Below are 17,043 nucleotides of genomic sequence, written 5' to 3' on the forward strand. Positions count from 1 at the left end.
CGGCATTATAATAAAAAAGTGCGCTTTGATTTTTGAATGGCAAAGACGTGCTCACCCACAGACATTCACAGGTTCATTTTGAGGTATTAGCAAAACAACAAAGCTAATGCTTTTCACAGAACTTACGTAATTACCCATTATACATTGTGATATAGCCTGGTTCATTGGTCCGTTAGATCGAATTGCTTTCTCACTACAACCAAACCGCTCCAGAGTTCGTTTTCAATCGAGCCGAGACCACCTCGTTCAGGCGATCTCGGACCGATTGTTTTGGTGCGGATCCGGGCATGATTGCCGTGTTCACATATGCTCAAACGAACTGAGCTAAGGGTGGAAACGCGCCAGGTTCCGAAACAACGAGCCAGGTGTGAAAGCACCCTAAAAGGCTTGCATGCTGTGTGTGAGGCGGAGCGGAACATTTAAAATGAAGTATAGCTGAGTCTTTGGTCCATCTTTCCATTAAATTATGAACAAGAAGTTAATTGTATTACAAAAGTGTAAGTGCTACACCCAGTTAACTATCAGGTGAAATAAGCAAACATTGTATGTTCATAGTAGAAGAATTCAATGCAAACACAAACTTGCAGCATTCACAGACAAAGTCATGTCAACTAAACAATCATCCAGTAATCTTCTCAGCTCAGGCAGGTGTTGTTGAGGTGGAAAGTGATGTTCTCACCTGTGGGGTAGCGCTCAATAACAGGTAGATCATCCACCTGCAGCGTGGCATTGCCGCCACTTCTTGTGAACTTCACTATATGGTACTTTCCATCATTTACAAACTTTGCTTTCTCCTCGATGTTGATGTCATCTGTGCCCACATTAAATATAGCTGCAATGTAGCCCTTTACCTGGAGAAAAACAAAGAGACACAAAAAGGTTGACACTTGAGGTTAAATTTATGCCCTCTTTTACATAACTAATAATGAAGAAGTCTGGAATATTTGGTTGAAATTAATGGTAACACTTTAATTTAAGGACCAATTCTCACTGTTAACCAGTTGCTTATTAGCATGCATATTACTAGCATATAGGCTGTATATTAGTACTTATAAATCACATATTAATGCCTTATTCTGCATGACCTTATTTTAGATCCCTTAATCCACCCCATACCTAAACCTAACAACTACCTTACTAACTATTAATAAACAGCAATTTAGGAGTTTATTGAGACAAAAGTCGTAGTTAATAGTTAGTTAATCATGAGAATCAGTCCGGACTAAAGTGTGACCAAATTAACATTCAATATACAACATGAAATTATTATAATCATATCATATTAACAATTTATACAGTTAATTGCATTGATTGTTCTTAAAATGTGGTCTGATCTTCATCTTAGTCACAGTTTTAGACAATGGAACCCCGTTTCCGCCACTGGAACAAAAAAATTCTGAATTTCTGAACATTCAGAATTTTGTTATATAAACTCACAATCACAAGTTATGAGTTTAGAGATCAGAATTGCAAGATATAAACTCAAAATTCTGAGAAATAAAATCAGAATTGCAATAGAAAAGGTCAGAATTGTGAGATTTAAACTCACAATTTTGAGAAAAAAAGTGAGAGTTGTGCAAGATATAAACTCGCAATTGTAAGACATTTTTTTCCCCTCAGAATTGTATTTTATAACTCACAATTGCAAGTTTATATCTCACAATTCTGAGAAAAGAAGTCAGAATTGCGAGATTTAAACTCCCAATAGCATGAAAAAAAGTTAGAATGTGAGTATATATTCCGTAATTCTGACTATATACAGTATGTCACAATTACGAGAAAAAGTCAGAACTGTGAGTTTATGTCATGCAATTCTGAGAAGAAAAAAAATCAGATTTGGGAGATGTAAACTCACAACTGCAAAAAAAAAAAAAAAAAAATTATTACAAAAAATTGCAAATAACTTTTTTTTTTCAGTGGCAGAAATGTCTTCCATAATAGACAAACAATATCTTACTAACAAAAGCCAAATGCTTCCTGGAAAAGCAAGTGAACTTAATTTAGAAACTTTGCCAGCAACAACCTCTACCAAATGTGTCCTGTAGCTGCACTTGAACAACCATTCCTCCCTACAAATCTGTTTACCATTTCTGAGATGTCTTGATTGCACAGCACTCTTCAGGTCATGCCACAGCATCTCAGAGGTCAGGACTTTTATTTGGCCATTCCAGAACATCAATCATCTTGCTTTGAGTCATTATCTGGTTGATTTACTGTGCTTTAGATCATTGTGCTGCATTACCCAGCTTCTCTTAAGCCTGATGTCTGGAGCCGGTTGCACCAGCTGGACATAAAAAAAGTTGGATGTAAGACCTACGCTGGGATTAGCATGCAGCTAACAAAAATGTTTTGCTAACATTCACATTGAGTTATGAAAATTTTATTTCTGAATGTTTTTTAAAATTTCAAAATGTCCAGTTATTTTAATGTATTAAGAATATTTCTTCTTGGTTACATGAACGTTAGAGGAACATTACATTCCATCATTTTGAAACATTATGAGAACGTCAGATTTGAATGTTCTCTCAAATTATTTAAGACACCCATTTTGTATATTTAAAGGGCTTTTTTTTCTATTGGTTATGTGAATATTAGAGAACCATTCCATTTTATTATTTTGAAACTGTTATGATAACGTTCTTTCTAAAAGATGGGTGGAGAGCCCTCCTAAAAAATCAGCCTACAACACTATAATCATGGATGTCATTAATGTGACACATCGCCAGCTTTCAACAGGCTAAGAGGCTGTGACACTAGCTATACTGATCTAACGGGAGCTGATGTCAACAGAAGGGATAATATTAAAGGCAGAGTAAGCGATTTCTGGTAGCCAATGTTGATATTTGAAATCACCAAAACAAACACGCCCCTACCCCAAAAGGGTCTTGCCCCTATTTTGATAGCTCCGCCCCACATATATGTATGCAACCCAGGCATCGATTAGTTCTGTGAAACAAAGCAAAACTAATGTTACACCGTGTCTACGGACGTGAGTGGCGCGGCGCAACAAATTCCTGACAGAAAACTGCTGCCGGGTTCTATTTATGACGTGCTGACATACATTTCAAATGGTTTTCAACGGTCGTTTGATCGCGTCCGGTGTAGGCAGACTTTAGCTGTTGTAGACACGGTGTTACTCACCTATTGAGAAGAAACAAAGCAACCTCGGCGTCCGATCGCAGGCCTCCGCTCCTTGAGTTCTCTCCAGCGCTGGAAAGCTGATCCGATATTTACACGGGTCCTACTTCTTGCCTTATCGTTCCGCAGACATTTTCCTCTTTTGTTTTTTATCCGCCATCTCTATCTTTCTGTTGCTCGGCTCGGCTAATGTCCGTCCCATGCACTGAACGCGCTCTCCTCCACATCACGAGTAGACACGCCCCTTATTGCTGATTGGCTACAAGTTTGTTTTGCTATTCGGCCCGAATCAGTTTTCTAAAGTGTTTTTGAAAAATCACATACCCTGCCTTTAAAGTCATCTGTCACATTATTATACATCATGCTCATTAAGCTTACTAACTCCGGCCTATTAATAAGATATCAAATGTATCAAAATCGAGAATATCTAGAATATCAGAATCCATAAACACAAGAAAATACTTTTCGCATTAGAATAAACATACTGGCAATGTTCTGCTCTGAGCTACAAAAAAATAAACTTCACTCCACTAACATTTTGTTGGTTTTCTTGCTCCCACCTGGGATGGATCACTAGAAGTTGCATCAGTTTCTCCTCCAGGTCCAGCTTATATCCCTGTTGCGAATCATCATCAGAGTCGGGATCCATTTGCAGCGTTTTTATTACGTAAACAAACAAGACAGGGTCAATCACCAGTAGATACAATAGCGAGGGCTAGGCTGAGACAGAACGTGGGACGGGCAGGAGGTCGAGGCAGGCAGCAGACAGACACAGTAGAAGAACAATCCAAGTCAGGGCAGGCAGAGACAGATCAGAGTACGGTAAACAGTCCAAGGTCAAACGAATAAGCAAGATACAGGGTAAACGCTCAGAAGTGACAGCCGGGGCAAATCAAGACTTCGCAGTGAGTAGCTGTGAGTGTTTGGCTTATATGTGTGTGTGCGTGATTCAATGCAGGTGTGTGCGTGCAATCAGTCCCAGGTATGAGGCATGATGGGAACTGGAGTCCGAATGGATGAAGTCAATATTCAGGAGAGAGTTCCCTCTGGTGGTGAGGAGGAGGCGGTACGGAAGCCTCCTCTGTAACAATCCCACTCCTACCTTTTGTGTTGCTTAGCGACTATACTTCAAACTACATCCTACACCAGCCTGACAGCGAGAGACACTGCTGCCTGCAACTTCACAGTCATTACTTCACTAGATATGTTTACATGCAACCTAATAATCTGGTAACAATCAAATTGATAGCTCAATCAAACTGAAAAGCCTTCATGTAAACACCTCAAATGAAATGACAGTGGATAAATGGACATAAGTGGACAAATTCTGAGTTTGGTTCACCATACTTGGCCACTTTCAAATAAATCGTTCTTTTGAACCGGTTCTTTTTGGTGAACTAGTTGAAAAAGTTAAAATCCGACTGAATTAGTTTGTGGCTCGAGCAGCACAGATCTACAAGTTACTCAATCAAAACTCACTTTCAGAGCCCGACAGTCACTCCGACTGGAAATGAGCCAAAATAGTGGCATATCTGATCCCATGATGAATGAACTCATTCAGCGCTCCAGTTCCTCCAACAGTCACTGAACTGAGGAAACAGTTCGACTCTGATAGAAGACCGATAAGCCGGTGAAATGCGCATGCGTGAACCAAACATTTGAATGAAGGGGCCAAATGGATGTTTTTATGGTTTCTCTTTGTTTTTGTAAAAAGGTGAGCTGATAAGGATGAGTTTTTTCACTTTAATTGCTTTAGACATGCAAAACATCCACGTTTCACATCATCACCGGGTGCTTTAATAATATAACTGCATATACGTGATGTCATTGCGTGATTACGTAAACAAACTAGTACAGGTAATAATGCTGTAAATAGTTTATTGCGCAGACCGATCGCTTAGCTTCATAAGACCTCAATATATCATCAGGAACCACAGAGATTAAATTTGTGTTTCTTGTTATGCTTATTTTTATTCTCAAACACAGGAAGCTGCTGACTTGCATTTTATAAATCACCAAGAAGCACGGTTTCAGCTAAAAATCTTCCTTACTCTTCTACTGAAGAAAAAAAGTCACTTACATCTTGGATGGCCTGAGGGTGAGGAAATGAACAGCAAATTTTAATTTCTGGGTGAACTATCCCTTTAACAGAGCACTAGTAATAACTGATGATACCTGAGCACTAAATAAGTATATTAGAATGATTTCTGAAGGATCATGTGAATGTGTACATTTTAAAATATGTTCAAACATAAAATAGTTATTTTAAACTGTAATAAAATGTTACAATATTATTGTCTGTATTTTTGATCAAATAAATGCTTATGTCTTGGTGAGCAAAAGAGACTTCTTCCAAAACATTAAAAATCGTAATTATTCCAAACTTTTGACCGGTAGTATAAATATTGAGAAGGCCCGTTTTTTACTCAAATTTATAATCAGAATGGATGACAGTAATAACAATATTGGTGAATGACATGCACAGTCCACTTGAACAGTTCTGCACATTTGAATGAGGAGTGAGGATCAACCTAAAGCACCTTTGATTACACTGATTCACATAGTTCTGCTTTCAGGATGCTCATAAGCAGTTTAGTGCCACTCTGTCTTGAAGCCGTTTTTTCTTTCTCTGAAAATAACATGTTATAGTCATTCAGCCTATGTGATCAATATAATTAAATGACCCTGCTGAAGTGCAATGCTTCCAGTCCTTCAGATAATCCACCGACTGGCCTGTTATGAAAATTGGTAGTTCTGCACATCCTGAATATGTACAAACACTTTAAACTGTGACTGAAATTTCCTTTAAAACCATCAATATTTCAACCAGTGTCACTATCAGGTTCTTGGTCACTGTTCTTTCTCCCCTGATTGCTCAGTTTGGCCGGGAGACCAGCTCTAGGATGAGTTCTGCTTGTCCCAAATTTCTTTCATTAAGAATTATGGATCCCACAGTGCTCTTGGAAACCTTTAATGGAGCCGGTTTTTTTTTTTAGCCTTCCTCAAATCTCGACACAATCCTGTGCCTTTGACCTCATAGCTTGATTCTTGCTATGATATGTATTTTCAGCTATTAGACCTTAAAACATCTCAAAGATGATTCAGAGAAATGGGATGCAACCGAGGCAAAATTTCAAGTATCATAACAATATACTGACAAAATCTATCATATCATGACAAAATAACCACATTGCATTTTAATTACGTTCATTGCCTCTTTCCTCGGAAACTGAGTTTGTGAGTGATATGGAGCAATCTGCTTTCTCAAAAAATGTTGTGCCATCTTGTGCAAAACACATCAAATAGCCAATGTTTCAAAGCATGAAATGATCTATGCATTTTCATTTAACATGTCATGCCCAGACGTTTGAGATATTAAAAATGAACATGTAAACACTTCAGAGTGAAATGATAACTGAGGGCAAATTTGACTAGTATGGAGAAAACATTAAGCAGGCTTTCTCTTGACAGCAAGTGTGTCTTTATTTGAATGATTGATACACTTAAACTTAATCCGGAATAAAAGGCTTTTCTAAAAACAGATATATTGGTCATTAAGCATATAGGTCACAAAGTGCCTATAGTGTATTATTTTAAACATGCATGTGAGTGTACGGTACATGAGTAATAATTTGATTCAGTGAGCTCATATGATACAGGTTTATCCATTAGGATAGAGAGTGTAAACCATACAGGTGTAAACCACTGATACAACATCTAAAAGCAATTTTGAGAACAGACCTGCACTGTTACTATAGAAACAACAGTGACAGTGATGAGAGGAAGGAGATGCTCTAACACAGTTAAAAGCACACTCATCCCCCAAAACTGCATCACACGCACATGCCTGATAATAACTACATGTATGATGACATAATCACTGTGTCTTGTCAGGCCAGAGTAAACGGACTGTCACGAGGGAGTTGAAGCGGGCAGAATCGCGTGCCAGAGTCGCCGCGCTGTGTTGGGAGTTTGGGTATATGTGCATGTCTGTGGCATGCACGGCAGCAGGTTTCATCTGGGTGTGTAATGTGATCTGTGTAAGTTCATGTCAATGGGCAGGTGTTTTAATTGGTGTGCTGGGAATTGCGTGCGACAGATTTCCCAGTAGAGCCGTGGCAAGAATAAACATACGCACAACATGCTCTGGAAAAACAATGATGGCTGATAGGCACGAAAGACAACACAGAGCAAAGAGCCCATGAAGGAGCTTTCAGATGAATTATCCATCAGAGATGAGCACAAAATCCTGAGCAGCAAGATGCAATAGCTTCAAACTGGAAATTTAAGTTATTACAAACAGAACTCTTTTTTTGTATTCAGTTACAAGGCAGAAAGCAAAAGCCATTCACCCTGTCATAATCCAGACTGGGGAAACAAGCTCTTCGGCGCTTCGGAGGGATGAGTAGGGGTGTTCACTGTCATTCAAGAAAGCAAATAGCCTTTAACATAGATTTCATGAATATACTGAACCTATTAAACAAATACGCTCCTGCACTGGAATCTGTAACCAAGTTATTGTTTTTCATTGGCACAAATTGTGTAGACTGACTTGAATTAAGCAAACTGTGGTGTTTCAAATTTAACAAATTGCGGCATTTTGTTTGCTCCGTATAATGGTGTTCAGCTTTGTTCCATACTGCAATACAGGTATACGTCATTCTGCATTGAAGGGTCAGGACTCCTGTGGCTCAATCTGTCCTCACAGCATAACACCTGCAAACCACTGACCTGAGATCTCATTTCCTGAACAATCAAAAATCTATTGGTCTTTATCTGAAATCCCCCACTCTCTTTGAGCACCATTTTTCTTTCCATTCTTGTTTCACTCCTTCCACTGAAACACACTGCCTCACAAATGCCCTAAAGGATGATATCCTCATAGCTGACTGATCTGCTCCAGAATAGCATCACACCTGACATCTCACCCACCTCTGGAAGAGCCACATGGGTATACAAACCCAGACCTGTCCCTCCACTGGGACAAACACCCTGTAATTCCCCAGCAATAGAGATGGGAATTGTAAAGAATTTAACAATTTTGGTTCTTATTCCATTCAAATTTCAATAAAAATTCTTTAGGGAATAGTTCACAAAAAATTGAAGCTCTTGACAGCTGATCCGTTTTGAAGTTTGAGAGCAACGGTCCCCATTCATTGTAATGCATGGAAAAGAGTCACTTTCAAACATTGTACAAATTCATCCTTCGATTGAAAATTTCATAAAGTACCAGTTCATAAATGAATTGGTTCCCTGAGGCGAGACAACTGACATTTTGTCAGTAGCTGATTGTCACGGAAACGAGGCTGGATTCAGGTGCGGGTTCAACAGAGGCTTTATTGTACAGAGAAATCACCGCGGGCAATGAGCGCCTTCGCGGACAGTCAGTGTGGACGTGGAATCCCCAACCCCACAGATGGGGAGATAGCAGCGGCTCGACCCAGTTGCATGGGCTCAACCTCAGCTGACTGTGTACTCGCGGCATCGAATGACGCGGACTCCAGGTGGCGCCACGGAGTAGTGGATTGACGGCGTTGCCGGCGGCGGTTGAGACGGCCCTCCACACGGAGCACGAGATTAATCAAATTGTCCAGCTCTCGTGGAAGATCCACAGTCGCTAATTCGTCAGCGATGACATCATCCAGTCACGCACAAAGACAACAAGAAACAGGTGATCAGACCCGAGACCCGACACTGATGCTATGGGGAAACACCTTTGTCTGAGATTTACTACAGCTCAATTGAATCATGGCAGTGAAATTCACCAGCCAGCGGCATTTGAGTGTGCAGCTTCGGAATTCATGGTCTACTGTATGTATAGAAGAACATAAACGGCATCTCCCTAGAATCCTTCAACTGAGTCAAAAAGAGCAAAACTCGCTATGTTCAAGCAGAGTAACACGGCCAACATGTCTCGGTCCCTCATCTCAAGGAATTGAGGTTACTTGAGTAACCAGAGATGCTCGCTTTATATACTGGTTCACTTGACATAGTGTAAAAAGCTGATGCTATGGGGACAGTATAAAATCACGGTGAATTATCAGTGCAGAATTGACCCAACCTAGCAGAGCAGAGTTGTTGATAAGGATAAGCCACCTCAATACAGTTACCTAAACACGCTATTGTGGCAGTGACATTTGTCTGAACCATTCAGAGTTGCATAAGCTCACCAGATAGTGGCAGTGAATGGTATGGTAGCAAAAACTGCACCAAACACAGGTTATAAAAATAAAGCCATTTTAGGTAATCTAAACCATTACATAGACAATGGCCCACAATAGAAGCAAACTCGCTAACTGTATTGAGCCCTGATGATTTACATATGCTACCTCTGAGTTGCACTGTGTTGCCTGTACAAACAAGCAAATGGTGGTTCTGTTCATCTGACTGAAATGTTTTGAGTGCAAAACACACTGCAAGGAGCTCCAAACAAATGACGTGTCATGCTTTCCTTGCACCTGTCCAGGTGCGGACTCCTCTCCAACACTGCACAAATATTACCCTTGGGAGGCCGCCAAAAACATGGCATCATTCCCTTCATCTGAACCACCGAACATGGCCAAACCATGGTCTCTAGTGGAGGGATGGAGGTCCACTCATGTGAAGAACATACTTGAAACTGCAGGATTGGAAGAGTGAGAAGCATGCAGGACCTGAGCCGGTGGGAGCTCATCACTATAACCTCCTGATCTGCTCCGCTGTTGGGTTTTCACATTTAAATCGAGTACTTCTCAAGAGCACCGCATCCTGAGACATATGCACTCACAATGAGAGCCTGTCTAGTTAAGAGTGGCCCCTGCAACAGCAAGGCTCAGGCAGATGACACAACTCTCTTGCCTATCGGACAGCTGGATGGGACCTTTGTAAGAAAGACACTCACAGAGCAACACTTTGAAATAAATGCCCCTTCGTGAGTAAATTTGCTGTTTTAGCTATATATGTACAGTATGTTTTAATGTTACTAATGTTTTATATATATATATATATATATATATATCTGTGTGTTTTGTGAAATTTACTAACTATTTCTGAGTGAAAATAGTTTTAAATCCTACACGTTCTTGTTTTGTTGTTGTTGTTTTTTCCCCAGCGCAGCCTATACTTATAATCAGAAGTGCATGATTTACATCAGAAATCCAAGTGAAATCTGCCTAATATATACAGTATATATATATATATATATATATATATATATATCTGTGTGTGTGTTTGTGTGTGTGAAGTCACCACTTGTACAGTGTAAAATTGGGGTCCTGTAGCAAAACCGTTTCAAACCACTTCACAAAACAAAAACTGCATATGTTTTTATTGTCTTTGGATTAAATTGTGGTCTTCAGTCTTTCTCTCTCATTGAATTCCATTGAGAATGCAAGCTCATGTCTCTTTACTAAATATCATGAAAAAATATAATGAACAGAATAAGAACTGGTTTTGATTCCCAACTCTACTCAGCAAACACTTAACAGGATGCTGCTGGTAAATATCTTCTTTTTATTTTCATCTTCATGCTTTCTTTTCTACTCTCTTTTGGTCCACATTCAAGATGTGCTTTCAACAAATTCCTGTTGTTTCTCTGCAAAACTGCAACATCTGACACTGCAATCTTACTAACCTGCGTCCGGTTTGCACCTCTTCAAGTGCACCTCCCTCCTTTTCTATGGGTCTCTGGAATTGCTAGTCAGCTGTAAACAAAGCAGACTTTATTCAGGCCTTTGCTACTCACTAAGCTCTTAGCATCTTGGGATTGACAGAGACCTGAATTTGACCAGAGGCAGTGTTGGGGAAGCTACTCTGAAACTGTAGCTTGATAAGTTACAAGCTACTCATAAGTTAAAGTAGTTAAGCTACAGTCGAGCAGACTCGATTTCATCACTTTCACTTTAATTCTCATGACTCTTTTGCTAAACTGAACATCCAATCAGAGTTCTCACTTTCGCAGACGGCCCTGATGGCAATTCAATATGCTGAATCGGACAAACTGTCTCAGATGTGAGCCCAATGAGAGCCATCATGTGGAACACACACACACACACAAAAACTAGCCAGACGAATGCTTGCCGATGGCCTGATGTTGTCAACTGTTGGCTTGGTGTATCCCGGCCTTAATGCTAAAGATTTCCTCTTTCTCCTAGCCTCATTGGATCTATAATGCCTCACCATCACAGGTACTCACAAATCAGGCAACCAGCTAGACCTCATCTACTTGCATAATTGTACAAGACAATGTTTTGTTTGATCCTCTTCACATTTTTAATAATTTTTATTATGTTTATTTTACACCTCCCTTCTTATGTGCCATCAACCCCTCTGCAAATTTCATTCAGAAGAATCCTACACTCCCGTCCTCTTCCTACTTTTCTTCTGTTATGTCATCCTCTCTTCCCACCATCACCCAGTTCTCATCATTGGCCACAGAGACTCCACTTCAAAATCCTCTCTAGACAATATCTATCCTCTCTCCTCCAGGCCAGCACATGCTACTCCCTCCAAACCCTGGTTATCCCATGTTCTCTGTAAACACCGGACAAAACTCAGGGCCGCATGGAGAAAATGGTGCAAATCAAAAGATCCAGCTGAAATAAGTATGTATCAGTCTCTGCTCTGCTGTTTTTCTGTCAAGGTCCACACTGCCAAAACATCAAATTTTCCAAACAGGATCAGCAGCGCTTCGAAACACATGCTTCAGATGCTGTGTAACTCTTCAAGACTTTCAACTCTCTTCTTTGCCCCCCTCTGCTGCCTCCCATCTCCTTTTTAACAGTTGATGACTTTGCAATATTCTTTTAACAGAGAAAACTACAAACATCAGCAGCCACTTTTCAGCTTTACAAATTCAGGAACTCAGGCCACTCACATCCACAGCAAATAAGTTTTCTCCTCCTCTCTCCTCACAGAGGCAGAAGTATCTAAACTTCTCCTCTCCTTACCATCCTCTGTCCTCTAGACACCATTCCCTCGCTTCTATTAAAAGCCACTTCTCCTACTCTCCTACCAGCACTCACATACACCATCAACCACTGCATTCAAGCAGGCTCGGTTAACCCCACTGCTTAAAAAACCTACACTAAACACTTCACTTCTAGAAAGGTACAGACATGTCTCTTTCCTCCAATTTATAGTGAAAACACCTGAATAAACCGTTTTCAAATAGGTATCACCATTCCTTTTACAGAACATCCTGCTGGATGGTAAGCAATCAGGATTTAAAATTGGCCACTCAACTGACAAGACCGCCTTGTTGTTGGTCACTGAAGATCTGCGGATTATGAGAGCTGATTTTAAATCATCTGTTCTCATTCTATTAGATCCATCAGATTATTCTGTCCATTCTTTCATCACTGGGCATCACTAGAACTGTACCTCACAGGTAGGTCTTTCAGGTTTGCCTGGGGAGGGGAAGTATTCAAAGCACATCAGTTGGTCATGGGGGTTCCTCAGGGATCAGTTCTTGGACCCCTCCTCTTCTCCATATACACTACATTGCTGGTACCCATTATACAGGCACAAGGTTTCTTTTACCATTGCTATGCTGATGACACAGAGCTTTAATTTTCATTACAACCAGATGATCCAACGGTAGCTGCCTGGTGGACATCTCATCATAAATGAAAGAACATTACCTACAAATCAATCTAGCAAAGACAGAACTTTCAAAGCCACTCCAACTGTACAGCACAATTTCACCATCCAGCTAGGATCACCTAAAATAGTCCCAAGCAGATCAGACAGAAATCCAAATAACCAACTGAGCTTTAAAGACCACATTACAAAGAGAGCATGGTCATGAAGGTTTGCACTGCATAACATTAGTAAGATCAAGCCCTTCTTAAAAGTACATGCTGTCATTGTCATTTCTAGGCTGGACTGTTGCAATGCTTTTCTGGCAAGATTTCTGTCATGTGCAATCAAACCTCTACAAATCATCCAGATCACAGAAGCACGACTAGCCCAAGAGAGCCTACATCACACCCCTTTTTATCTATACTGTCTACCAGTTACAGTTTGCATCAAGTTCAAGACACCTATGCTTGATGCTTTCACTCTCTCTCTCATGAGTCTGCATTCCCTCCAGAAGCCTGCAGTTAGTGAGTAAGCAGTGCCTTGTGGTAAAATCACAGAGCAGAATAAAATCACTTTCCAGAATAATTCTCTGTTCCTCGATGGTGAAATAATCTTCCTAGCTGGGCAGATGAATCCTTGACAATATTCAAGAAATAGCTGAAAACTCATCTCTTCTGTGACCACTTAAAAAAAAAAAAATTTATGCTTTCACGATTTCTTAAAGCCCTCCCTGTTCTAGCCTGTACTATTCAATGCAATGTTGTTTGAAACTGTTTATATTGTTAGATCTTTGTAGTGTTATTGCCTCCTTAAGATGAATCTTTTGTTGCATTCCACGTTATAAGTTGCTTTGAATAAAAGCATTCAAATAAATAAATAAACAAATGTAAAATGTAAATGTGGTAAGCAGCAGGAATGTTGCTTCTTTTCTTTCTGTTTTGTATAAATAAACCCGTTTAATTTTTATTGCGGTGTAAGGACAGTCATGTGTGTTGCTGTATGTGTTCAGTGTCCTTGATGTGTGCTGCTGTGTGCGTGTGATGTTGTGTTTGATGTGTCGTATTTAACGTGTCTGTTCAGATGTGCTGCTCATGTGTGGTGAGTCTGTACACTTCTCTGGCCACTGCTGCCATCTGATACACAGCAGATGTGAAACTCTCGAAACCCACATTCACCCGCAGGCCAGAGTTGACCTGACACAGCACAACACTGCAGCACTAAAGACCCATGACACTTTCACACGTGCCCATGCAAGTCACTGTGTGTGTGACCGTTTGTATGAATACTTTTTCCTACTTTACCAAGTTTGTATGTAAATGTGTCCGTGTACTTCCTCTAAAAGTGTTTGACATATGTCTTCTGTTTCATTTAGAGTAATTGGTGAGTCAGTTTACACCAGGTAACAGTTGTACAGCTCTGGACAGTTGTGAATACAGCGTATCCTGTACACACCATATTCAATATAACTTCATACTCATAGCAGAGCACTATCTACAGTTGAGTCTGAAATCACACATTATCAGTGACATGTAGCATTCATTACATAGTGAATACTGTATACTTTTTACTTTACTTTTACTTTTAGTCATTTAGCAGACGCTTTTATCCAAAGCGACTTACAAATAAGAAAAAGTAATTAAAACTAAAAGCTAAAACTCTATAAATACTATATATATATACACACATTTAAGAAAATAAAATAACAAAGACTATTTCTTTACACTGTTTTGCTGGCGCTTGAACACACTTTCCTGTTTATCCCAACAAATGGCCAAGCAAAGCGCACGACACTGACAAGGTACGCAATACAGTACGAGACGTATAGTATACGTATATACGTATATATATATATCTCGTATATAGACAAGAGTATACGTGAACGAATGAGCAGTTTCAGACAGTATAAGCATGAAATTGAAAAAACAGTGTTTGTATGTGCCTTGTTCTCTTGTGTAAATTAGTACAGTAATAATGGATCTTTAAATCCTTTTTAATGTAATAATGCAATACACTTTTTGTATTTTCCATAAAAATGTTATGTTAAATAGAGAAAGGGTCCACTTACAATGTGTAGTTTGAGATAGTCACCTAACCCAGAGGAGCTGTTCACTCGCACCAGTAGAGCTTCTTTCAGATGAGTACTGAATCCCACCGCCAGCCGATCTGCTCGTGTGCTTGGCCGGTCGTTTGGTGGCCATGTGTATGTGATCAGACCACCGTCTCTCGCAAATATAAATGTGGTGCCTGCTGCAGGAGACACAGATGTGCAAACAAACAGAGAGAGAGTTTAGTCAATTTATTTAATTTATATATGAAAAAAACCTCATATAGCATTAAACAGACAGATAGATAGAATGCATTAAAGGAAGTTGTGTTTATATAAACTGTTGTTAGATTATGTTCTTCTCCTCAGCATCTGTTCTGAGCAGTAAGTAGTAAATTGTTCTTTGTTGAATGCATTTCAGTGAGCAGCAGGAATCTATAGAACAAAGCTCTTTAATCTCCATTTCTATCTTGACCAGGATTTAATTTATTTAGAGGTAGAACTTGCGACCATGGAAGACTTTTCAGGTGTGCACACCAACTTTACCTCAGTGCCTGACGAAAGTCAAACAAGAGCACAGACCATATCCCATATCCACAGAACATATCCTGTACCACTCAGTTATGGCAAAAACCATAATCAGGAATATTTGAGTGAATATTGAGACCGTAATTGATTAACACAATTACTTAGTGACTCAGCAGGCTTTAAACACCTCTTAAACACATCATACAGAGGCTTTAGCCATTGCAATGGAGTTTTTGTAGAGAGTGAAAGCAAGAGCAAGAGATATGAGTGAATTGCAGAGTCTCAGGAGTGTTGGGCAGTCGCATCTCTAATAATAGCAAAGCTGTAAGTTTAAAAGTGCTTCCACCTCGCTGCTGAAAAATGTCAGGTAGATTTTCAGTAGCAAAACTGATAACACTGCAAGACAGCACTAACAAGTTTTTTTGCTTGCATAAATGTCTTTATTTGTGTGTGTGTGTGAGAAAGATAAAGAGAGACAGCAGGAGAATAAGATATAAAAAACATGACTTAATTGAAAAAAGAATCCAAAATTCACATCCTGTCAGCTCTTTATGCATTCGAGAGTTTTATTTCGGTTTCTTTTCTGTTGTCAAAACATGCTGGCTGTAATTAGTGTACATCATTAGTACTGGAAATGACATCAATGTGTAACTCTTTCACTATATTTTAGCTAATAAGCATTCGTAAATGCAAATATCAAAACCTTGTGTCTTCTTTTATTTATGTTCTCTTCTTTTTTTTTTTTTTGTCAAAGTCAACAGCTGCGTTATTCAACATCAGCATTTACCACAGATGAGCATAGAGAGAAGAAGAAGAAATAATCACACAGAGGAAGTCAAGTGGGAAAAAAAGAAGGCAAGGCCCAGCATTTCAAGAAAACGGTGAAAAAATAGATGCAAGGATTCTATCAATCCTGCAACAGAAGCATGCACAACAGAGAGAAAAAAAATCCACATTATCTCACATGACTTACGTTCATGGCCTTTATGTGTTTTATTTATAATGCTTAAACAAGCATAGAAAAATGTGTACACTATAGTAAAATAAGAATCTGTATTATTTGAACAGTAAAAGTCAAATGTATTATTATTTATTTAGTCTATTGCTCATTGTGATTGTTATTTGTGGTGGAAGGCAACAGTGTAATGTTCTCTTGTGCATCATAAAACAAAATATAAGAAATGTATCCCCATTTTTTGATATGTGGAATTTATAAGCTTACAGAGGTGCTGCTAATGACCAAAGCCTACTGACTGAGTGTCACGGGTTGCTACTGTGAGGAGCACGGAACGAGGAGACCAGGAGTACAAACCAAGGAGTTTATTTACATTGCGGGGAATCACACGTAGCACAAGGGATTTGACATTCACAATACCGGACAACACTAACTAAAAGGACTCAGACTTTTAAACACAGGATGACGAGGGACTAAGGAGACACACCTGGAATCATAGGAAATTAAACATGGGAAACACCTGGGATGAAATTAACAGAATACGCGGGAGACAGAAACTGGGTCACAGAAAAACACACACAAAACACGGGACAGAGTCTGACACTGAGATGTTAAGGTCTGCAAATTGTCACAGGTTTAGCATAGTGAGCGCAGCTTTAGCAAGGTGATTGGTCATGTGGTCAAGAAAAGGATAAAAGAAGACTATAAATATAATAAAGCTTTTCTCATTTTTTGATTCTTCTTTTGTGCCTTTTGCCTCCTGGGCAACTGGGTTAAAGTAATCTCTCTCTCTCTCTCTAAACATATACATTCTCTA

At 39.5% G+C, this 17,043-nt stretch overlaps 1 protein-coding gene across 1 annotated transcript in view; it reads right to left on the reverse strand.

Moving 5' to 3' along the window:
• LOC107758571 (neurexin-1a-like) overlaps nt 1-17,043 on the reverse strand; it is a 171,783-nt gene that overhangs the window by 28,488 nt on the left and 126,252 nt on the right. The window contains exons 16-17 of the mRNA XM_016576342.1: nt 14,765-14,946; nt 680-851 (exon numbers count right to left, since the gene is read on the reverse strand). Of these exons, the coding sequence (XP_016431828.1) occupies nt 680-851; nt 14,765-14,946 (354 nt within the window). The remainder of the gene's footprint in view (nt 1-679; nt 852-14,764; nt 14,947-17,043) is intronic.

The sequence above is a fragment of the Sinocyclocheilus rhinocerous genome, unplaced genomic scaffold, assembly GCF_001515625.1.
Source record: "Sinocyclocheilus rhinocerous isolate Xijiao unplaced genomic scaffold, SAMN03320098_v1.1 scaffold1646, whole genome shotgun sequence".
Taxonomy (NCBI): Eukaryota; Metazoa; Chordata; class Actinopteri; order Cypriniformes; family Cyprinidae; genus Sinocyclocheilus; species Sinocyclocheilus rhinocerous.